General features: G+C 30.1%; 1 protein-coding gene across 11 annotated transcripts in view; it reads right to left on the bottom strand.

Moving 5' to 3' along the window:
• Positions 1–26,011, bottom strand: part of LOC143237166 (sodium channel protein para-like) — a 232,121-nt gene that overhangs the window by 7,604 nt on the left and 198,506 nt on the right. For 8 of the 11 annotated variants that reach the window (XM_076476122.1, XM_076476120.1, XM_076476125.1 and 5 more), the window contains 12 exons: positions 22,371–22,544; positions 21,245–21,420; positions 19,727–19,901; positions 14,136–14,297; positions 13,665–13,854; positions 12,718–12,815; positions 10,444–10,636; positions 7,235–7,488; positions 5,617–5,790; positions 3,469–3,591; positions 1,004–1,267; positions 37–90 (listed from right to left, as the gene is read on the bottom strand). In XM_076476122.1, the coding sequence (XP_076332237.1) occupies positions 37–90; positions 1,004–1,267; positions 3,469–3,591; positions 5,617–5,790; positions 7,235–7,488; positions 10,444–10,636; positions 12,718–12,815; positions 13,665–13,854; positions 14,136–14,297; positions 19,727–19,901; positions 21,245–21,420; positions 22,371–22,544 (2,037 nt within the window). Of the gene's footprint in view, positions 1–36; positions 91–1,003; positions 1,268–3,468; positions 3,592–4,254; positions 4,378–5,616; positions 5,791–7,234; positions 7,489–10,443; positions 10,637–12,717; positions 12,816–13,664; positions 13,855–14,135; positions 14,298–19,726; positions 19,902–21,244; positions 21,421–22,370; positions 22,545–26,011 lie in introns of all 11 variants that reach the window. The other 3 variants (XM_076476124.1, XM_076476129.1, XM_076476130.1) reach the window with 1 other exon arrangement.

The following is a 26,011-nucleotide window of genomic DNA, read 5'->3' as shown; positions in this document are numbered from 1 at the left end:
GTTATAGCTGTTTATAGTATATTTATTTATACTTACACTCTTAGAGTCAATTGCACTGTTCATTATCCCTACCCAACCTTTGAAAGTGGCCTGAAAATAAATTTTAGAAAATGATTAATCTTATTATTAATGAATTTAGACAAAGCCTAGTACAACCGGTAATTAAAGTATCTGAACACTGCCAAAGTGAAAAAAGTTTGAAACAAATCTGCATTTAACAGTTTGTTTAATTCAAGTTTTCAGAATAAATTTCCATAAAACAAAATTGCCCTTTATGTACATTTCTAAAGTATTATTGCCCAATTTATTTCAAGTACTTGATCTGGGTGTTACATAACTATTAAATGGACAAATTATTTGATGTAAACATGAACTACGTTTGTATTCACTGGTCAATAGTTGAAAATTAAAGTGATTTATAAGAACCTTCTAATTTTATAACATAATTCATCAAATGAATTTACCAAATGACAATTAGCTCTTAATATACAAATTAATTTTGAAGTACAGTACTCAAAATTACATATCAAGAAATGATGATTCTGTAGAATTTTAATCAAATTGCAACACTCTAGTTCTTGAAGTAAAGAAAAAGTGTGTGTGCATGCTAAGCACATACACAACTGTACAAAGTTAAACAAACAACATCTGATTACCATGTTGAAAAACTAAAGATATATATATTTATTATTTATAAATTAAATGTAAAATTGTGTGTAAATATCAAGAATAACAGTCTTTATTTTTCTATATAGATTGTATTTATGGAATACACAGTATTTGTTATTTTTCATACGCTTTACAACATATTCAAATAACATCCATAAATTCATCTTAAGCTTAGCTGTTACGTATTACACAAATCGTAACTTAACTGTAATGAACTACACAAACCATAACATAGCTGTAATGTAGAACACAAACCATACCTCACTAATTCTAAATGTTCACAATAACACAAATAAAATAAAAGTCTTTGATAGTACATATCTTTTCAACTTACTACTTGGAAAAGAGCAAGATATGCATTTAGTACATTGTCAAAATTAATCAGTGGATTTTCCCAGGTCAGATTTTTAGCCGCACAAGCATCAACATTAGGCACATATGTACTGTTTATTCGAGTGCCATTGGCATCTACACATTGATAGAACTTTCCACCAAACATCTGAACTCCCATGATTGAGAAAATGAGCCAAAAGATCAGACAAACCAATAACACGTTGAAAATGGCAGGGATAGCTTGAATTAGTGCATTGACCACTACCTGATGGGAAAAAAAAAACAATAACACATTACTAGCAGATTTTTAATTTCATAAGCATGTATGTATTTTATAGCTTGTCATTAAGTAGTTCTATATTAGAAAGCATTAGTGGCTCAATTCTTTTATTCAGGAGGTGGAGACACTTGCCTAGTAAGTGAAAGATATTTGGTTCAAATATGAGTCAAAGATATAAATTTTAAAATACCTACATCTATCTATATATATACATATTTTTAATTTGTCAAATAAACAGGAAAGTTAGAAGAAAGAACAATTGATGTGTGAGTGTTGGTGTGTCTGTGTTCACTACGTGAATTATAAAACAAAATGTATTTGGATAAAAAAAAACTAACATTGAATTTCATAAATTTTAAGATGTTGTTTTTAAAAAATCACATGAATAACTGTGCCATTGTTCCGAATTCAAAATTGAAAATTTCTGAGAATATATTTTTTTTATAAAGTATCTTTTCCTGATTCAGTTCCTTTATATCATGTCAATTTTTACCTTTTTATCTATTAATATTAAAAAGCATCAAAACTGTAGACAATATTACATATTACAACTGTAGTGTACAAATTAGTTAGATGTGACATATTAAACAAGCAATAAGTTCTGTATCTCTCAAACAAAATTCCAAAATGACAGAAAGAAAAACATTTAGTATTGAGATATCTACTTTAATGAACAGCAAAGTCAGAAGCAAATGCAATCGAATTGAAAACAATCTTAATCCAAAAAACCACAATTAACAAAATTAATTTATATTTTAGTTCTGCATATACATAATAAGTAAAAAACAGAACAATTTCTTCAAAACGAAAATCAAATGATTTTACAAAGATTTTGATGTTATGAAACTTCAACTTTTACTACATAGCTGCAACATGCAAAAAGAGGAAGATAATTGAAAGTTGAAAATGAAAGAGCAGATAGAAAGTTTTCATTTCTTACCAGAATAGAAACTGCAGAGATAGTTTGGTAAAAGTGGAGGCTATTAATATTTTTTTGTGATAGATATGCTTAATAAAGACATGCAAGTTTTTAAAGTAGAATAAAGCTTCTAAGTATATAAAAACAACTAGATATATATTTATGAAAATGGTTATCACTATGGTATATATTACTCACTAGTCAAAACAAATACATTTTAGTTGCAAATAGTAAGTTTAAGAAGCAAATAAAATATAATACAGTTTTTAATCAAAGCTAATAATCACAGATTTCAAACGTTATATTTATAGTTATGTATCTTTTAATTTGTTTTAATGTGAAAATAATTAATATTATTGTTTAGATATTCATTTTTTTAAAAGCCAAAAATAAGTGTCAAAATGTATTTCAGTTTCATACTTTTGACACTTGTTTAATACTTCAACCAACAAAAGGTAGCATGCCCATGCACCACAAACATTTAAACAAATAAACAAGCTTACCTTGCAAGTGCTTCAATGGAGTTATTGTGGCTTAATATTAAAATAAAATTCAAATGCTTACCTAGAAATGTTTCCTGTGAGATGAGGTGTCGAATATATACAGAATCTTTAAAAACATAAGAAAAACTGCACAAAATCATCAAATTCTGTATTAACTTGCAATAAAAAAAAAGACAAGTTCAAAACAAAAATAAAACTGCATGCAAAGTGATGATGTTAACAAATGCTAGAACCTTGGTTATTTTTCATATAATATCTGGAAAGTGCTTTGAATTAATTGCACAAATTAACCAAACAAAGCCAATAGTAAGTTAAAACAGTTTCTCTATCATCTTGTTAACAAAGAAAATGGTAAGTTTTCTATACCACCCTGTTAACAAAACAAATAAAACAGTTTTCCATACCACCCTGTTATTGAAAAAGGAATACGTTTTCATCCATCAGAATTGTATTTTTTTTTTTCATTTGTAAAATACTTCAACACCTTTTTTGGGTAAACTAGGTCATCCCTCAAGATGGGAATCTGTAATAACTTTCATGTAATCTGCTTCCAATGTAACATATAATTATCTTGCATTATTGTGATCAAAATGATTTCCCTTAAAAGTGAATTGTAGTATATTTCCTATAATTTTCGTTTCAAACATAAAGAAAACAGCAAAGGTACTGTAATATGTGTATAACAAAAACCCATGATGGCTGTCAAGCAACTTCCATGTTTTTGTTGTAAGTGTAAACCCTAACTGAATGACATCTAAACTTACCCTCATTCCTTGAGAGCGTGAAAGGGCTCTCAAAGGTCGCAGAGCACGCAGGGTTCTCATAGTCTTGAAGGCTTGAACTTTTCCCCCCCCTGCTGCAGTAGCTGTAAGATTGACCAGAGAGACCTGACAGGGTAGAAAGTCACCTTCTTTAAAGTCTTTTACTGATACTTACTCTAATAGTCTTTAATGGAGCAACTAGGAGATAAAACGTTAAACTCCAGCTATATTAAGCTCCATATTGCCTTTTATGTGCCACAAAACAGCCACTTATTGTCATCAGGTAGGCAGTTAAACATTTGTATACATGTGATTAACAAGTATCAAATGAAGTTTAAATGTTTATGAAACAGTGTACTATGGTAAGTAAAGAGGAACTACCACAGACATGGAAATTAGGGTAGTTTAACTCAATATACATTGCCTTGTATACATACACAAATATACCTGATGAAATGAAGCTGGTTGTTTCTGTGACAGAAAAAAGACAAAAGTGACAAGATATTCCATCCTCATGTCAGGGGCTTGGTCCACAGCAAGCTGGACTAGACTGGGCATCAACATCAATTCCACACACAAGCAAACACAATATCTGTAGCAGTAATTCCATTAGTAGTCAGCTAAGAAAGCCAACTCTAGGAATATTTTCTCTAACTATGTAAGGCATGTCTTCTTTAAAGCACAGGCTTCCAGTTACGTGCAAGTTGGTGTTTCACAAGACGATCTTCCATTAACTACACAACTGCTTCAGGCAACAAACATCAATCCAAAGAGCAATAAGTTACTTACTCTCATCCCTTCCAGCCGTGACATCGCCCGCAGAGGGCGCAGAGCTCGCAGAGTTCGCATAGTTTTAAATGCAGGAATGTTGGCGTAGCCTACTAAACCAACAGCCAGATTAAACATGGACACCTGAGATGTGTTGGATCAAAAAGTAGTGGCAGTGGACGGGAAGCAAAAGAAAAGAAAAAAAAACACACACAGGGATTAGTTTGTTGGTATTCCATACAGGATGTGATGGGGATGAATGAAAATATGGTCACTGTCTTCTCTCAGGAAATAGGACTCCAAAGAAGGGTGAACATTAAATTGCTGATGATATATTATTTGAACTTTAAACCTGAAAACACTCAGTTTTATTTTTAAAACAGTAACAAAGCTATCAAGCAACAATAATCACATACAAAAAATATTCCAGATATTTGAAAGAAACATGTGTCAGTGCCAAGTTAAATGTCCACAAGACTTCATGATGGATGTGTGTGTGTGAGTATATATACATATATTATATAAAAGAATCACAAGCTATATTTTTAAAACTAATAAATTATACTGCATTGTTGATTTCATTCTACAAAAGTACAGAAAAAGTTTTAAATTAGTTTAAATTTACGAATGAAAATGATACATAAAATCTCAGTTTGATCATCCGATTGTAAAACTGAAATTCAGAAAAAAAAAATTTTTAGGAGGACAATTTCAAAAGTAATTGAATTCCAACTTTGCAGTTAATATTCATAAATTTAACTTTAAAAAGTTTGATTTTTTTGTTGTTGTAAGAAAAGTTGACAACAGTATTACCACACGTAATTAAGTATTTTTATCACAAGTCAATTTTTTAATGGAAATAAAAGTATCTGAAGCCTCTGATAAACAAGAACTTATAATTTATAAAAACGTTTTGTACATTTAATATTAAAAAACATCTAAGTAAAAAAGTCAAATGTTTCACCATGTAAAATTGATAAATGTACATTGTTCAATCTTAATGTTACTGTTATATATGCAATTTGTATTTCAAATTATGATATTAAAGTAAAGTAAAATCTTTGATACAAATATTAATTGCTGTTTGAATATTGTGTTAAAAATTTAGAGTTAGTTAGAATGGTTATAAACTTTCGTTGTTGAGTTTTATTTGACATAATGTTATTGTGACAACTGGTAGTTTTCTACAACTTTTAATATATTAACCCATAGTTCAAACCCTCACATTCTCCAGAAAATTGTAATACTATACAAGTAAGCCTACATAAATTACACAGAGTTAAATTTCAGTGAAAAATGTGTATATGGTACTGAGAATATTATTAGTAGAGGGTAACTTTTTAAGAGTAACAAGGATAAGAACAGAAGAAGAAGTTTTCTTACCAACACAATTGTAAAGTCCAACCAGCACCAAGCGTTAGTAAAGTACTTTCTGAAACCAAATGCCAACCATTTAAGTAACATTTCAACAAGAAAGATGACTGTAAAGAACTTGTCAACAATGACCAAAACTTCTTTAAGTGTAGGTTGATTCTTCAAGTGTACATCTTCTAGAGCCTGTGGATAAGAAAATAATGTTATAATATTTCATAAACAGTTCTTCTTAAGTAAGAAATCTCAGTTTCCCTCCAAACGAATACTGCAGGCACATAACTCTAATCACATTTTTTTTTAGGTAACTGTTTTCTTTTTTCTCCAAGACAAACAGTGAAAAACAAATGAAAAATGATTAGGAAGAAAAATATGTTATTTAAAATGGAGAATTTTCCCTAATTACAGACAAAAATCACTTTCTGTTAACAACCTGTAATGAATATGCTCCTATAATTTAATGAAACTAGAATTACACTTGGCTTTTTATTTATCATTTAATTAATAGACTAAATGTGTTTGACTGTAACGAAGAAAAGCTTGCATACTGTGAAAATTTATAAGGATAAATTTAAGATTTGGAAATGCAATGATTCTTCTTTAAAATTTATATCAGCAACAACTGAAAGAAGCAACAGAACTGCTTAAACAATAACTGTAAAAGAAGTTTAGTTTTATCATGGTAAGTTTTTCTTATACAAGTTTCACAAACAACCATATTTATTAATGCAGAACAACTTTAACAGTAAATGTAAGAAATCATATATAGTTATAGAACAATTGATAAACTTTATATAGTACTGTGACATCAGTGTTCTGTATATGTATATACAACAACAAACAACAACAACCAGTTGTTCTGATCTGAGTATTACTATTAATATACTTGTCAGAAGCAAAATAGAGACCCAACCTTATCATGTGTTAAAAAAAAACATGCTGTTTTAAGAAAAATTATGTCAATAATTCTGTTTAACAATTTTAAATATAATAAAACATACATAATGTACCATAAATATATAAATATAAATTTAGAAAATTATTAACACATCATTTGAGAAATAATTTTTTATAAAATAAAGGTATAATTTCATTCAACATGCAATTGATTTCTATCATGTTTCCTACAAATACATGTGTACACATAAATAGTTTAAAGTTAACAATCTCACAAAATAAGAAGTTAATTACTGTGAAATATTTTATTGTACTGATTATACAGCCTTTATCTAATAATTAAAATTATTTTCAATTGAAACAGAAGTATATTTAAAGAAAAAAATAAACTTAAATCTTGGAAAGTAAAATTTTCAGTTTAACCATATGTACATGTAAATAATGTATGCTTGTTTACACAGTTTTACTCACAATGCACATTGTATGCATATATAATTATTTATTTTGATATAGTGCACATCTGTTTCATACATTTTTGATATAACATTGTCAGTTGTCAAGTGCTATGTAAAATTCAACACTGTTATATTAGATATAACATTCATATTAAATCTGTCTTCCATCTCATGGAGAGTTTTGAAATTAGCTTAAGAGCTCATGTTTAGTAAACACAAGGTGAAGTTTACTTTTTTAAGTTCTTTGTCCCATTTAAAAATTAACTCTTGAAACATACCAGAGCAAGACTACTCAGCATTATCATTGTGATTACAACTGTTTCAAAGTACTTGTTTTCTACTATCCAATAGCTTCTGGCTCGTAATCTCCTATAAAATTGCCAGAAAGGAGAGTCATCATCACCAACACAACAAGGAAATCTTGTATAACAATAATCAGGACAACAGTCGGCAGGATCTTCAGCAATTATTGCATCTTCATCCGAAGTTTCAAATTTATCAATGTCCATATCTTCACCATCTTCTAGAGTTTCTGTGGGTTAGAGCAATTTTAAAAGTTGCAATTATAAGTTAATCTAACCAGCTTGGTGAATTAGTTCTTTAACTTTTATATGTTCAAGGAAAGTGTAATTAACTAAATTACAGCTAAACAGACTTAAATTGAATATATTCAGAAGTATCTTACTTCTTCATCTCTTCCAAAAATACTCAGATTCAAAATACCTTCAAAAGTGTATAAATTTCAAAACCAGTTATGTTTTCCTCTGTTTGAGGACCATCTTAATGTAGAGTTGGAAGATTAATTTGATCAAATGATTACCAATGAGCATTAATTAGATCATGATTAGTGTCAAGTATAATAACCATTTAATCAAAATTATGATTAAATAACTTTATGGACAGAAATGATCGATTAGTGTTCCTGTTTATTACAACTATCCGCTAACAGAAATTACAATTAAATTAATTAATATCATTCAAATAATTATCTAGTGTTTTGGACTTTCATATTATTCTAACTATCCAATAGCCAATGATCAAATCTGCAATTAAACAACAAATCAACTACTCAACATTATTATTTCTAGCTATTCCAGTAATTGAAATATTACCATTATGATTTTGTATTATTATTTTTGATTAATTCATATTTGTTCAGTTTAATCAATCAAATGTCATACAGAATTTGTGACTATTTTTACTAGAACATGATTATTCCAGTTTATAAGCAAAAAATATATGTATATCAGTATCCCTTTCTTAAATAACAAGTTTTCAAAATTTAGATCTTTAACAATGCTATTCAATTGTTTAATGTAATTTTAAACATGAAAGCTCTACACAGTACATGAAGTACTATTTAGCTCTTTATGTTTGACAATGTGTCTTTCAATTGATGTCACTGCGAAGTAATGAGTTTCCTCATTCAAAGATATAATTTAACATGGAAGTGTTAACATGTCTCAAGTACCCATGCTTTTCTGTTTTGTCGTTATGGGTGTTCTGCAGATGTTAATTTGTCTCACATACTCATACTTTCACATGTCATTGTGACGGATATCCTGCAGGTGTTAATACATCTCAAATACCCATGCTTTTACATGTCATGGTGAGGGATATCCTGCAGGTGTTAATACATCTCAAATACCCATGCTTTTACATGTCATGGTGAGGGATATCCTGCAGGTGTCAATACATCTCACATACTCATACTTTCACATGTCATGGTGAGGGATATCCTGCAGGTGTTAATATATCTCACATACTCATACTTTCACATGTCATGGTGAGGGATACCCTGCAGGTGTCAATACATCTCACATACTCATACTTTCACATGTCATTGTGAGGGATATCCTGCAGGTGTTAATACATCTCACATACTCATACTTTCACATGTCATGGTGAGGGATGTCCTGCTGTTTATTTCAAAATTCTTGAAAATAGCCAAATACATTTTTGTAAGTATGCATAATTATTGATCTGCTTTATGGAAGTGTTCAAAATCAGCACAGTGTTGTGCAGATGGTGCAATATAACAGAAAATTATGTAAATTAAGAATTATTTTATTTTGAAATAGTATTAACTCATTATGTTGGTTTCAGAAAATTTGTTTAGAAAACTGGGGTTAATTCTGTCTTGTTGAAAATATCAGTGCATTAAAAATATCGTATATGCTTATGTGTTACTGTAAAATCCAGAAATGAACTTTCAGCCTATATATTATTCAGTTAATCTAAAAATTAAAGTTTTACAAATTTGAATTTTCATAATTTGTATTAAATATGCACAACTTACATATTATGATGTATGGTGTATTGTTAATTAATGTCTACTCTATGAAGAACTGTTAAGTATTATTAAGAATGTGATTTGGTGCATACAATACAAATGAATCAGTACTTCCCTGATGTATTTTAATGAAACTCAGTTTAAACAATTGTATATTAAAAACAGAACTTGAAACTACATTCCATTGTAAATATGCTATAAGAAGGGGGTGGAAAACACATATTTGCTAAAGGACAGATACAGATTTTAAACGGTTAAAGTAAAATAATTCTTGATATGATGAAATGCATGCAAAATATTTTCATTTTTGATAATGGTGTAGAATGCATTATGATAACTTTATTGATAAAACAAGTATTGAAAAATATCCTATGTACCTTCACTTATTTTTCTTGACAATGTTACCCTAAACGTTTTTTTTGCCTAATATGTAGTGATAAATAAAGATGTAATAAAAATACAAAATTAGGGATGTGTGGTATTGATATTTTGCTGATTTCAAAGAATAAATTGTGTATATGTTTGGTAATAAATATTGTTTTATATAAAATAATGACCAAAGTTATACTAATGATAATCTTGTTATTTTCTACTAAATCTGAACTCACGAACAAACTGTAAGTAACTCTTATATTAATCTGTACCTACTAGAATATCTCCATATCACCGTTACATTTAGCATTTTTCCAATTTCTAATCAATATTACTGAGTACAGTGTCATCTAAACAGAATTTTTTGACTTATACTTAAAGATATTTTAAAATATATTTTTATATTAAGTTAATAAACATTATTTCCTTAAGAAAACAAACTAACTCACAAATAACAGATTTTTGAGAAACAAAGAATAGTTTTGGCCATAAACTTACATGAGTTGTCAGTTAATGGAATACTTGTTTCATTGTTACAAAGAAAACTATTTTTCAAAACACGTTAAAAATACATGGACAAAAAACACTGATGTCCATAGAAAAAAAGAAATATTAGAGCTTGCTGAATTAATAGTTCACTTATTAATAAACATAACAAAATATATATTTATTAGTCACCAGTACAGTTTTATAATTAATCATTTAATTAAGCTATCAATACCAATAGTTTAAAATTAAATTACACTGTAGAAACAGTTCCAAAGAATTATATACATTGTTTTTTCAGTTTTCCAAATATCTGTGGTGATAAAAAAATTTTACCTTGATTTTCATCTTCCTCTTCTTTGCTGCTATCTTTTTTCTCATCATCACTGCTTACTGATGAAGAGACTCCTATATCTGGCTTACTGACAACAAGGATTTCACCCCTCCAGTCAATGTGACTATGATTGGCTTTCTCACCAAACACTTCTTCTCTTAAAGGATGTACTTTGTTACCTGAACTTTCATTTTCCTACAATGAAATAAAACAAGTTCTTACAATTAGCTGTTGTCCATCTTTTGTGCCTTCCTTTTTTTTCAGAAATTAATATCAAAAGTAATTTTTTACATATTGAAAAAGTAACATAAAAAAGAAATCCAAAATAATAGAGTAATTGTAAGCCAAGTGGAAAGGCTTCAGTCTGTACTAAGCTCTGCAAATGTAAGATCAACACATGTTTGTGCATGTAATATTGCTTAAACCTGTTACTTTCACCACAAACCACTCAAACATTTAGGAAACTTAACACTTAAATCAATATACACTGCTGTAATGATGACATAATTGAACTATCAAATGATTAACTTTCAAAAAGCATTTAAAATATTTTGCTACACAATATTACATAAAATCCAAGTGCTGAATTTTGTTTTTCTAACTATGCAAGCACATTATAATTACAAAATATTATTGCATATGTGTTTAGTATTTTAATAGTAATTGCTAACCTATGTCTTCACAGCTTTGAACAAAAGATATAATTGTGTATTATGAAATAACTAACTGTTAAAGAATATAGTTCTAACACTACATTGAATTTTAAAAGTTAAGTGTTAAAAACATTAAAAAGGTGGTATGAATATTTTTAAAATAAAAAATACAGTTCTGATCTCTTATTAGATACATGTACAAAATAACATGACTCTATAAAACTCATATGGACGCATTCCATCTCACAATTAAAACTACACTACTGCGATAAAAATATTTTAGAAGAAAAACTCAAAGTCATTCTTCCAAACATTAAAAATTAAGAACTTCAGAGTTGGAATTTATTATATAAAAACTTTATATATTTGGTTTTCTATTTAAAATAAATAAAACAGTTGCAAATTTTGATTGTGAGTTTCAGTGCACTGCAAAATTAAATCATTACCCTTTGTGGTTTTCCTGAATTTCTTCCGAGTGCAATACTGCACTCGATCATAGCTCATAGGAGGAAATTCAAAATAGTTTTCTTAGAAAATAATGTTCACTTGACCTTGTAACTTGAAAAAATTCTACTGTTTTCCATGATGTGATGTAAATGTAACTACATATATATCAGTTTTCACAAGTCATAAGCTAGTGCTCTAAGCATATCATGAAAGTTCTTTTTCTCTTCTTTTCAAATGGATAAGTCAATGTAGTTTCTTGTTTAGTAGAGGTTCATGAAAAAGTTGGAAAAAAATACTAAAACACTTAGCACAATAATATGTTGCCAGAAGAAAAGATGCTTACAAACAACTTCTGTTACACTTAGTCCCAGTTTGTTTAAAGCTTGTTTTATCATCTTATATTTTTATCATACTGCAACATCATATTTTATAGGAAAAGAAACGTTCCTGTAACAAGATGATGAAAGCTTAGTTAAACAGTTTTGTATTTGACTATAGCAAATTTCATTCTACCAAGAAGGCAACTGTTTGCTGGACATTACTGGCCTAAGTAACTGAAAAAATGTACAAAATTTAGTTTAAAACTTATTATCAAAATTGAATGAAATTTTCTAACACTTTTATTAAAGCTGGATTGATTAAAAAATTTTCTTTGTTGTATATTAGTGGTCATAAACATGGTGAAACTGTGTGTGGTGTTTTTTTATTCAAAAGAAAAGTATAATTTACTGATTTATAACAATCATTTTACAGGTGAGTGTAAAAGAATATAGGAAGACATAAAAATCAGTAATTAAACTTTGCAACAAAGGTATGCATATTTACTTGTTTTAAAAAAAGCATATATACATATCACAATTAAATTTTTTTTCAAAATATAAAAGCTACAAATTCATGAAATAAGATATTTTGTTTGCAAAAACTACATAATTTGTAGAAATTTTCTGAAGCTCTCAACTATTTCATTCAGTAGGTTTTTTTTTCATAATCTAATAAATCAAACTATATAACAATTGCATCAAATCAGAGCACTTAAATCTAACGGGATAAAATATTTCACTAAACAACAGTTCACCCAAAACTAATATTCTATTCTAAAAATTACAGAAGTAGTGTACATATAGTAGTTATTAAATAATTCAAATGAGCACATATAATGAGAACAGATAAAAATACCTTCACTCTGTTGTTATCCCTGTATTCATTCTTGGAGCCTAAAGGGACAGAATTCATTATTGGCTTGTTGTTCATCCTAACTTTTACAGCTTGGCCATCTATTTGTGGAATCAGAACAGCATACCAAGACACAAAAATTAGTCAAGAGGTTAAACATAATATCCATTAAAAAAGACATTTCTGAACGACGAGATGCTTAATTGTTTTATTCAATTAGAAACTAAGGAAATAAAATTAATGTAACGTCTAAAATCTTTTAGTAAATCTTAACGACTTGGAACAGATGAATCTAATAATAAAAAAATCAAAAGTATAAAAATGCTAGCACATGCTATTAATATAAAACAGAAAAGATAAATTACTACAATTTATGTACACTTACACATTAATGAGGAGGTTCTGAGTAAACTGCACAAACTAAATTTGTAGTGCAATAAGTTTTATACTTTTAAACTTTATTTATTTCTTTTAAGAGAACCACATAAAATGGTGTTGTTGAAGACAGAGAACAATATATTCCCTGAATACACAGTTTACAAAATAAATTTCAATTTATTTTTTAAATTTGCTTTTAATTTTTATTTGGTGAGGTTTATGTTTTCACTCAGCCTTATTCCCCACACACAGATTTAAATTTGCTATTGTATATTAATTTTTATAAATAGTTTTTTATGGATTATAATGCAAGTAATGTCATATAAACAATACTTGTACTGTTGTAACAGTTTGTAGAGGAAAAACTTAATTAATTTGATATATATCAATTTAACTGAAAACCATGAATAATTTAAACATTTGTAACAGTTATAATTTTTTATAGGATTTGTTCTAGGAAATTTTAAATGAAAAAAGATCATTCTATGTTATTACATACTCATGTACAAACATTGAAACAAGTTAAACTGCATTAGAATATCTTATTTACAAAATAGATAGATAGAATATACCATGAAGTGCTACTTCCAAGCCATCTCCAACAATGATGTCCAATTCTGTTTGTTCTTTTGTAATTATTTTTTCTCTCATGAGCACCTGGCCATCAAACAATAATCCTCCTCTTGGAGGACAGTCTTCAATCTCCTCTCGAATATCTGTTGTCTGGTCTGCTATTTGATTCCTCGATTTTGGTCTTAAACTCTGGATTCAGAGAAAATTGTTACTTCTGAATAGATCAAAAATTAATTTTAATGAATAAAAAATAAAAGAGTTTAGATAATAAAACTGATTGCATAACAGTTATTAGGAATTCCTGCAGAACTAATGAAAACAAAAGCTTTTTTAAAAAATGTAATAAAAAACAATTTTTTTCACACTTAGTGACCAGTGGTTTATCATAAACTTTCATTAAAACCTATTTAAAAGTAATATCAAATAAAAAAATATATGATGTAAACATTGCAAAGTATATTAAAACAAACCTTCAGTAGTCTTAACATTTGAAGTTTTATCCACGCTGTTGCTCTATGGAATCTATCTATAGCCTCTTGTAATTTTTTGGTATCTGCACTATCTGAGGTTGGTTGAGAGAGATTTGAGGCACCAAATGAAGAAAGCAAGAGAGCCAGGAAAAGATTGAGAACCTTACCAAAAGAAAAATAAATATATAAATAATCTTCTATATCATTAGAATACTAAATATAAAGTCAAGATATCATATGACACAGCAACAAAATAAAATTGCATTTACCTTGCAAAATTCTTTTTATGAAAAGGTTTCTTTCTTTGATAACAAATTAATATATCATTTTCTTTAAAAAAAAGTTTTGTTAAATACATATTAAATCATATTACAGATTCCTATGAGGACAAAACAAAATTAGGTGTATGTGAACAACATACAAATCATAGTGCACAATAATATTCCTTTAATTTCCAACACAGCTATCACCAGTCATGGAATAAAAAAAACAAAACTGTTTTATCAATGAGTTGTAATAGAATAATTATATTTTGTTAAATTGTATGTTGATAATTTAGAATAAAGTAAAGCATTCTCTTGATAAATTTTAAACATTATGAGATAGTGAGGTATAAAAAAAAATTAATGGCTTAGTTTCAAAATCATTCACTCCATATTCAGCATATAATATTCTAGGAAGGATGTCAAAATAAGACAATGATCTATTCAAAATGTTTAGTCTTCAGTCAGTTAATAAAGTTGTGATGTGTTTAAAATAGTTTTGTACTTAAACATAAATTTTGAAAGTTTACATTTTCCTAAAACGTATTTCTGGAAATACTTCTCTCCCATCACAATTTAGTTTTATCTCAATTAAAGTTTCTCTTCTCTGCCCATCTAAGCATTGACATGAATTATACCTCATTTGCTTCAGTCTTCATACCACACTGTATCATCCTTAGCAAGTTTAATCATTTGACTTTCTCTACCTATGTAAATATGCCCTCCACATCATGTATGTGTATAAACTCTTTGTTATTACTTCTAATTCATTTTTTTTTCAAGACTGCCAAAATTATTAGACTCAAACACAGAATATTTTGGGGAGGAAGGGTGGAATAGTATGAGAGAAGGTAAGTATCAGAGGAAATATGTTTTCACCACCTTTTTTTGGTATAGGAAAATGTGAGCTACCAAAACCCACCTCCTCTCACACTTTACCTAGAATCCCATAGTGACAAGGTGGAGTGGCCAGTGAGTAAAAGAACCACAAAGTACCTATGTAGAAAAAGTGTACAAAATGAAATATAGCACACCACACTACTTTTAGAACATGTTTGTTCTTTGCCCAGATAGTGTGAAATTTAACATATGAATTGTAAAGGTTAACCAGCCACAGTATCAAAACTACAACATTATGAGGAGAAATATGTAAGGAGGAACATCTATTCCAAAACTGGTTTCTCCTCTAATAGCAGATGCATTTGGTCTAGAAATATTACATGTATTCACGAGGGTCGTCTCGGCCCCAATATTGCAGACAAGGTTTCCCATTTCTTTGTTGGAGTTATAAATCCAAGGTGCAGTGGCTAGGACATGGCAACCATTGTGTGATACACAACTGTATTATAGTAATATGATATTAAGGGAATACAACCTGAAAATTACAGAGTGTTGCATGTTGATCATCAGAATTACAAAGAGAAGGTAAGCAAAAAAAATGTGTACAAACACTCACCCTAACCTGAAGAAGCACAAGATGCAAACAAACAAACAAACTTGGAATTATGGGTCCATGAACCCAACATGAAAGTTACAGAATGTTGCATGTGAGCCATCAGAATTACAAAGAGAAAGCAAGTTATGCCAAAGTGGATAAGTCTTTCCCCAATCTTGAAGAAGCACAGAATGAATCAAATTGAAATTGTAATCACAGGGCCCACTGACACCTCACTCAGCCTGAAGAAAACAGAGATCATTCAGGTTGGGATTACAAACCTACATCCTAACTCCTCAAACTGAGAGGCAAGGCAACATCCCTAACTCTGGAATTATGAGGAGTATGTGAAACAAAAACTTCAACCAATGAATTAAAGACTTGATGCTCTGCATGCAGAATTATAAGAAATTGAGTATCCTCTTCCATGAACAACTGGATAAAAAGTGTAATTTATAAACCAAAATTAAGAGGAGTCTCCCACATGGGCCAATCCTGCTCTCACTGGTCATTCAGGAAAAACATAGAAGAATAGAATAACACAGAAGAAATGAAGTCACTCATTTCTGTCACAAGAAGGCTCGAGAAACTGCTAAATCATTAAATAGTGTGATAGAAGGGTGTAAGGAGTGGTCCATATATCAGCTTTTACAATTTCTTCCAGTGGTACACACAACTGAGCTTCCAGACTCATTGAGATATGTTGATCCTGATGAGTTGAGACTTAAAGAAGTGTCTGCAACTCCAGTGAAACCTTGAAGTAAGCCATAGACACCACTTGATAAATCCAATCAATCAAGGTGACAGAGGATAGTTCACATGACAGAGGATTATCTCAATAAATAAATAAATTGTGACATGAGCAGCCCTGAAATGCCTCAGTGCCTGCTACATAATGTTTGAAATCCAGAACCAGACATAAAAAATGATCTGGATCTGAGATGTCACATGTGAAATGCAAGGAAAATGAATAGGAGGAAAAGCCTGATCTCATTCTCTAGCTGATGAAGTTTTGAGTAGAAAAGACCTGTCTGGATACAACTCATAAATGAAATAATAAAAAGTCCTGTGAACATGAAGTCCAAACACATCTCAAATTCCAAAGGGTGGATAACCTGAAAATATTTCAGAAGTAATGGCAAAACTGGGGAGTCAAACATTGTTCTTCTCTTAAAAGAACAAAAGGTACCTAATAAAGTAGCCTTATACAAAGCAATGTCAGAAATTGGAAGATATGTAGCAGAGTGGGACAAGAAGGATCAAAACAATGTCTGAGAGACCATTGATTATAAGTAGATCATTTCCACTGATAAACTTCCAAAGAATAATGCAGAATGGACCATATTAATAAGAATGTCACTCAAGAAGTCAATCTCTGATGTCTTGTGATGGATCACATAAAAGCCATGCATGAAGTTGAGGAATGTCAACTGCTGGATGAAAAATGTCTGACAAAGGATGACATAAAAATGATGCCCAGAGAGAAACTGAAACTGAAGGAGTGGAAACCAAGGCTGAACCACCTAATGTGGTGCCATCAGAAGAACTCAACAGGATGTGGAGTGAATAAATACAAGAACCTTGAATAACAGATGAATCAGAGAGGATGTTTAAAGATAAAAATCCCTCAGCTCCTAGCTGAGAGCATCTATGCCCAAAGCCAGCAGGTGGGGGTATAGGTGACCAGAAGGACTAGAGATGGACATTTCAGTGTGTGGAAAAATTATTGATCTGAGGTGTTCTGAGATGAGAAAAGATCCAGTGAAAACTTAAGGATAAAACATTCATTCAATGGGAAAATCTGTTAGGATGAGGTAACTGGTTGATCCATAAATTCATTACACTTGAAACATTACAAGCAAAGAAAACAATCTGATGTTTGTGTGGTGCCTAAAAGATAAGATTCAGTGTTCAAAAGTAAAGGGATCTGAAATGATTGCTCCCTTGTTTTAAAACTTTTAAATGACTAAGGAACTGTTTCAGTAAAGCATTACCACTGACCCTTGCAATTATTTGAGACCCAGAGTCAGCTCGTTGAACTGTTAGAAGTTCTAATACATTGATGTGAAGTTTCCTCTTTTGTTCAAAGGCCTTTGAAATCCATATTCTCTATACAATAGCCCAAGCTCTGAAGAGAAGCACCTGTGAAATGATGTATCTCTGGACACTGGTTGGTAGAGGGAAACCAGCTGTTGTGTTTTCCATATATCCAATTACAAGTCAAGATATAAGAAACTGGAAGCTAACAGAACCACCAGATAATCCAACACATCTGTGCAAATATTACACTTGTCCCATAAGAACTACTGAAGCATCAAAATGTGAGGAATGTATCATTCCAAGATGCTTATATCCCCAAAATAAATAGAACTCCATGCACTGGTGAAGAAAGACACAACTGTATTTGAAGAACAACTCATTCCATGGCCTGAATATGACATTTGACACACAAACAAATGATAGTGGGTTCAAATCTCCATCCCACCAAATATGTTCACCCCTTTTAGCTGTGAAGGCTTTATAATATGATGGTCCATCCTACTGTTCTTAGTAAAAGAGCAGCCCAAGAGTTAGCAGTAGGTGATGATGACAACCTGCTTTCCCTCTTGTCTTTCACTGCTAAATTTGAGGAACAGCCAGTTCAGATAGTCCTCATGTAGTTTTGCACAAACTTCAAATCAAACCATGTCCTGAAGGAATAAAGAAAAAGGTTGTGCCCAACTTAGCCTGGAACTGAAAAGACACCTTTAAATGGATGAGGTATTATGCAGGAGTAAGAATAGTCTTCTCCTTTTTTATAAGAAACCCAGATTATGATACCAGATTTTGAGTATAAAGTTTAGCCAAGTGGCAGGAAGGGGAAGAAGTCACATACAACCATGAATGCCTAATAAATGAAGATGATGTGAAAAGGATCTATTTAGCAAAAAAAAAAAAAACATGTGCAGCAAATATGAGGCTAGAGAGAAAACATGAAACTGAAAATCCTGGTTGTTGTGCATGAAAATGAGGTAACATTGTGAAGGCTCTGAGAAAGTAATTCAAAGGTAGGCATCAGCAACATAAAATTTTGTCATCCATAGACCAGGTGAAAAGAGTCACTGAAAGAAAAAAAAACAAAAATGATAAAATTTTTAAAAAGGAAGGTGCTGGAAATATAGTGTCTAAATTCTAACTAGTCTGCCACTGATCCTATGCAAACCCAGCTTCATAGCTACCAGAAGAAAAACATCAGACAACATGTAAAACTTTGCATATGAAGAAATGCATCTCCTTTGCAGATGGTGGCCCCACCTCCAACACCAGACTTATGACAATGGAGAAGACAAACATCATGTGACTCTGTGTCTGACATGCAAACATGTATATTCATATTTGAGAAACGTCTCCAAAAGAATTTTAGTACAGTAAATTAACTAAAGAATAAACCCCAGACCCACTAAAGCAGGTTTATATGAAAACTAAAAGAAAATGTGAAAAATGTAGTAATAACCTGCAGTAATCACACAAGACCACTGTTGTAACTTCTTTGAACAAAAATGAGTAAAAAGTGATAAGGAGGAATTTATACCCAGAGCTGGTACAAAAGGGACACAACATAGGAGTAGAGAGTCAGGAGATTAAAATCACTAGGGGTGATATGGTAGGGTATAATGATAAGGAACAAGTGAGGTATAATTCATACCAATGCTAAGATGGGCAAAGAAAAGAACCTTTCATCAAGATAGTGTGAAAGGAGGTAAGTGTGTTTCAAAAACAGGTATATTTTATGTACACATATATTGTCCTCCAGATAGTTTTAACACCTCTGTAATTCTGCAGACCAATCTGAGTTCCATTGCTAATTACTTTTTATTCCTCATTTATTGAGTTATTTCTGTACAATTACTTACCACCAAGTTGCCAATGACAACAGTTGCTAAAAAGAAAGGAATACAAGGCCAGTCTGAGACCAGCATACAATCCCACATGGATTCAATCCATTCTCCACACAACACTCTGAAAACAATCATGAAGGAATGCATAAAGTCTCGGAAATTCCAGCGAGGGACCTGCTGATCATGAAACCTAGAGCACAAGTAGGATTTACAAACTAAACACATTTTTTTCTAACATCACATATTCATCACTCTACTTTTCACTAACAGAGTAACAAATGTAATTCTACGTATTTCTTAAACTTCCATGACAGTTTGACCAAATACAACATTATATGCTTTTTCAAAGTTTTAATTCTTCCTTGTAACATTTAATGTTACTAAATAAAATTTATTTGCGAAAATATATTACTCCAAAATCATACTATTTACCTGTTTAACTTATAATAAAATGGGGGGTCTCAACCCAAGAGGAGTTGCTGAAAGTTTGAGTTGGGGTTGCAAGCAGAAAATATTTTATTTTTCTGTACAATTTACAGAAAAAAATCAAATTTTATATATTGTTACATTTTACCTAATTAAGTAAATTAAAGAGAATTCTTTTCATGATATTATATTTCAATACTTCTGCAACCTTTTTTTTCCCTTACTAGTGCAACATAAAATAAAGAAGTGCAACTGACTGAAAGATGTGGTAACAGAAACAAGAGCAAGACTAACAAGTCCTTAACCACTCTTGAGGAAACTATACTCATTAAAACAAGTGCATAGCTTGTTTAAAAATGTTAAGTCACAGATCTCTTTCCATATCTTTCAGCTGTTGTAATATACATTTTATAACGTTTAATATGTTGTTGTATCCTCAGCTATTTTACTAATGAAAAACTTAATAAAGGATTGTTATTACTATTACTACTATTACAATTTTTCAGGTTTTTTTAAATGCATAACTGCAGCAAAGAAAGTATTTCTAGCAAATGGTTGTTCCATGAAAAAAAGTTGTGGAAGTACTGTTAAAGATAATTTCTAAACATTTAGTGTTCACATAGATGACTGGAACACCTAATTCACTAAAGTATGAATAAAATAAAGTATCAAATATAGTCACTGTATTCAAAATAATATTTCCATAGGCTCAACTTCCTAAATCTTTTAAGAGCAAGTTTTAACTATAATACATAAATGGCAGACAAGTACTTAAGAATTTATTGTGGAATTGTAATTATTTCATGCATAAGTGATAAGCCAAAAATCTAGAATACATTGGAATTTTACAAGTTCTGACATCAAAAATAATATTCGTGTATTTAAAATTCAAACAAAAACAACAACAGATATTTGTCCAAGTTATAAGTTAGAAACATTTCTTGCATCCAAGCACTCCAAAAAATTGTGTAACAGTCTTCAGTTTCATTATGTATAATTTGAATTTGTAAATTATAAAACTCTCTTATGCAATATGTTGGATTAATGAAATACTCTTATGAATTAGAAAAATATCTAATATTTACAATTAGTTTCTCAAAATCTTACAGATATTTCTTTTCATCATAGTTCTTCCCAAACAGTTGCATTCCCATAACAGCAAATATAAAGATGATGATTCCAAGGACAAAGGTTAAGTTTCCTAATGCTCCTACTGTCTTTCCCATGATTGATATCAAAAGGTTCAATGTTGGCCAAGATTTGGCAAGCTTAAAAACTCGTAGCTAAAAAAAAAAATAGTAAGTGTAATTGCAATAAATTCACTCATATAATGAAAATAATCTTGTAAAACTACAGCCTGGTGGTCATTCATCACCCATGTTAACTATTTAATATCCAACAGAACTTTGCCAGTTTTAAATAATTAAATCATACCAATTCATGGGATAAAAAAAAAAGACCTATGTAATTGATGTACAAATCACTGGAAGAAATTCATGTCCTGACTCATACCTAGCATTAAGGAATGTCAATAAAACTTTTCACTAGTATGCATTCATATACATGAAATAATTAATTATGTCACAATTTCCAGATTATTTTTAGCAAAATTTTCACAATACACTGTATTTAGTGCAATCTATTCTATGATATAATAACTGCACCTTTTTACTATATATATAAATATGCTGACTACCAAAGTTCAATAAAGTTTATTAATTATCTAAAATTGTTTGAATATATATATATATATATATATATATATGTGTGTGTGTGCACGCACGCATATATATTAAGGTTTTTCTTTCAAGATAAGCCTTACTTAAATGATGCGTAAAAATGTATTTTATAAACAACATATATAATATTTCTATAATCAAGTAGTTCAAATTCAGCTGATCATAAACAAATAATTATGAATCAACATTATCAGTTATTTCAGTTATACTTTGTTACTTAAATGTTATTAATAAACTTTTACACACATTTTCTGCAGCAGAAATCTGTCACCATAAGGTTCTGTAAAACAGTGAAAAACAAGCAACTATATAAATGTGACAATTCTTCTAAGTAAGATCATAGTACTTGAAGAACAGAAACTTATAACTACAGCTCAATATTTGTACAAGTACCACATCTAAAACTGTTGCAAGGTAATGAATAAATACAAAAGTATCACATAATTCAAACTTGTTTATAAGATCAAAATTATGGCAACAAAGTTGTTACTTGCCAACCGAAAAGATCGAAGTACAGACAACCCTTGTACACCTTCTAGAGTCAGTTCCAACAAAGAGAGAGCAACAATGATAAAATCAAATATGTTCCAACCTTCTCTAAAGTATGTTTTTGGACTGACAGCTATAAGTTTCAAACCAGCTTCGATAGCAAATGTTGCAGTGAAGAACTGAAAAAAAGAAGAGAGCACAAACATTCTTTGACAGATGATTTAGGTTGTGTTTTCATGATGAGAAATGGTTGATTATGGGCACCAAAAGCCTTGGAAGTATGGAATCCACTAGACAGTAGAATTTTAGATAAATTCTGTAACCTGAATTGTTGTCATCCACTAATTCTCTCATTCAGAGGATTGACTGCTTCCAAGGTTGTTGGGGTGCATAACTAGCCTTCTCTCAAGAGAACCTAGATGTCATTACAGGTATAACTAATAAAAAAAACTTACTTTTCCAAAAACACTCTTAAAGCTTAAGTTTCAGAGAATGTACATCTCAAAATCACTAAGCATTATAAATGTGAAAAAAAACTTTTAGAGTTTGCACTTTATTAAAAAATACTATTTTAATTTACATAAACACAACACATCAACAACAGTATCTCTGTAAGTCTGACCAATTTGAATTTGCTAATACATTTTAAAAAAGACATGCATTTCTAGTGTCAGTATACTGAAACTCATGAGTGCATTTGCCATGTGCACATTGGCTGGAAATGAATGGATGAATGTAAGGAAACTATTTTATAATACTATAATGTCAATACAATGATTAAAGATGAAACAATACATTCTATAATTATTCTATACCACTATTAATTAAAAAATTAATTGTAAAGATAATCTCTAAAGCATAACTTAAACCGTGTGATTTGTTCCTAAAATATATGCCTTTGTTTCCCAGCAAGACATTTTTTGAACAACTCTTATTCCTTGTATTGCATGGCACCAACATTTTATAACAATATATGATACAAAATTAAACAACACACATCAAATTATAGTTATAATTAACAATTATGGTTACTTAAATTGTCATACTTCATATATTTTAATCATTACATGTGTCAATCTGTTCAAGCTTGAACTAAGGCTGGTTGGTTAAACAATTACATGTAACCAATTCATGATGCAAATGACATTAAGAAATGGCTAGATTTCTAATCATTCTGTTTTGTGATTCTTATTATAGTATGTGCTTAAAATTCTTCAGAACTTTTATCATGTTTTCACACTTTTTTCTGTATTGTATCTGTATTGTTTTATCAACTACAATTTTATTTCTTATAATGAACATACATTTCAAGGTCAAAACCAGCTCAGATACTACAATATAGCTATTGAAAGAACTGTAGGTTGATTTAGAAATAATTATGATATCTTTGTTTGAGTAGCAATAATGAAAATAATAAAGTTTAGTAAATGTTAAGCTCAAATTAATATTTTTTAAACATAGTAATCAACAGAACAAAGGTGGTGGCCCTGAATCTTTATCTTTGATCCACTATGTCCCTTCTGGAAGTCAGTGGAAAGATTGCATAGTTATGGAAAAGAAGAGACAGTATAATGAATAGATCACACTGTGGTTTGACAATATTAAAAAGAAATCCTGACGTCCCATGAACAAAAACATTTGAAAACCACTGAATTAGAGAATCAGTTAGAAATAACTGTGACAGCATCTTTGTTTGAGCAGCAATCACGAAAAGAAAACAAAACAAAACAACTGCTTAATAAACATAAGGCTCAAGTCAATATTTTTTTGATGTTTCAATTTTAATGAGCTTGTCAAGTAGGTTACAAAGTGATAATTTTTACATTTTTAATTATGACTACAAACTGGTTTAGACCAGTTTATGAAATTTCTCAGTCAATGCTAATATGGTAAGTTATGAGAGAAGAATCTAGTTTTCACACATGGTTAAAAAGTAAAAAACATGTAGGTAACATAATGAGGATAAAATAGCAGAATAACATCGAGACATGTTTGCAAGTATTGGCATGCAGAAGTTGATGTGGCAAGTAGTAATATGTAAATGAATTTTTATACTCTAATTCTTATATACCTTTGCATGCATATACATTTTAACATTTTACAATAATTGTTAAAACATGCCACACATGTTCGTAAACATATTAAATATTTTAATGAGTTCTTATAATTAAATATTTTATCCATATATTTATATTTTGTTAGATAAAAATTAACACAGCTTTATCAAGCACCACAAAAGTAGTTTCTTACAAAATATAATAAAAAGTGGAATCTTTTCACATGAAATGGATATTCTCATCAACACTGAAATTTCAAATTTCTTGTTATTTCACATGAAACCTTGAAGTTGTTTGTTTGTTTTTTGAATTTCTTACAAAGCTACATGAGAAAATTATATGTGTAAAAATGGCTGGTATGGATAGAGAAAGTACTACAAAGAGGAGAGAACAACGTTTAGACCTTCTTCAATCATTGTGAACCTGATGATGACCAAAGAAGGTCAAATGTTATTTGTTCTTCTACACAGTGCTTTCTCTACCCATACCAGCCATTTTTACATATATAATTTTCTCTACAAGTGGGTTTTCTCGTCATCATGAGACATGAAACCTACATGAGGGCTATCTGCGCTAGCCGTCCCTAATTTAGCAGTGTAAGACTAGAGGGAAGGAAGCTAGTCATCACCACCCACTGCCTACTCTTGGGCTACTCTTTTACCAACGAATAATGGGATTGATCATCACATTATAACGCCCCCACGGCTGAAAGGGCGAGCATGCTTGGTGCGACTGGGATTCGAACCCGCGACCCTCGGATTACGAGTCGAGTGCCTTAACCCACTTGGCCATGCCAGGCCAAACCTTGAAGTAATTATACCAGCTTATATCTGTGCATGTACTATTTTTTTATTACTCACACAGAAAATAATACTGAACTCAGAGCTTCACAGAAATAATCACTGAAGAAACATTATACAAATGATGTATTTTTACCAAACATGATAAAAGTGTTCTTTGCAAAATGCATCAAAAGTGTAGTTAAAATTTAATAATTTGTAAAAAAGAAAAAGGTATTTCTATTTGTAAGAAATTTTACCTTCTTATAACATCCAAAAGTTTACAACTACTTGAGAGTTCACAGAAATAATTTTCATTAATTTTTATCTAAAATGATAAATATTTTAATCAATCATTTTTTAAAACACTTACATGTAAGTATGAATCTTGAACTTTGCTCATTAAAGTTTCTTTTATCTTTAAATAAATGTTTTGTTAAAAATCAAAGTAAGGTCACTTAATAAATTTGAATGAAGCTCTTCTATTGCAGAGTTACATGCCAATCAGTTTATTAAAAATAAATATTTCCTGATAATGACATTTACTGCTCCTATTTTCTTCATGAAACTGATAAAAATGCCAAAGCCTTTAATTACTCCACTTAAAATAAAAACAAAGTTCAAGACTACGTTCTTCCTAAAGTTACCTGATAACTAAATTGTACTTTAACCTGAATCAAATGACTAAGTCTTTAAACTGTGATCTTTAGTTTTCACAAACTTTTTACAAATGTATACACAAGCAATTCTTAACACATTTAACACTTAAAATAAAGTAACAAACCTTACATACAGCCACAAGACTTCTAA

The sequence above is a fragment of the Tachypleus tridentatus genome, chromosome 13 (genome assembly GCF_004210375.1).
Source record: "Tachypleus tridentatus isolate NWPU-2018 chromosome 13, ASM421037v1, whole genome shotgun sequence".
NCBI lineage: Eukaryota > Metazoa > Arthropoda > Merostomata > Xiphosura > Limulidae > Tachypleus > Tachypleus tridentatus.
The sequence above is the reverse complement of the archived record's forward strand: the minus strand, read 5'-3'. Positions and strand labels throughout refer to the sequence as shown.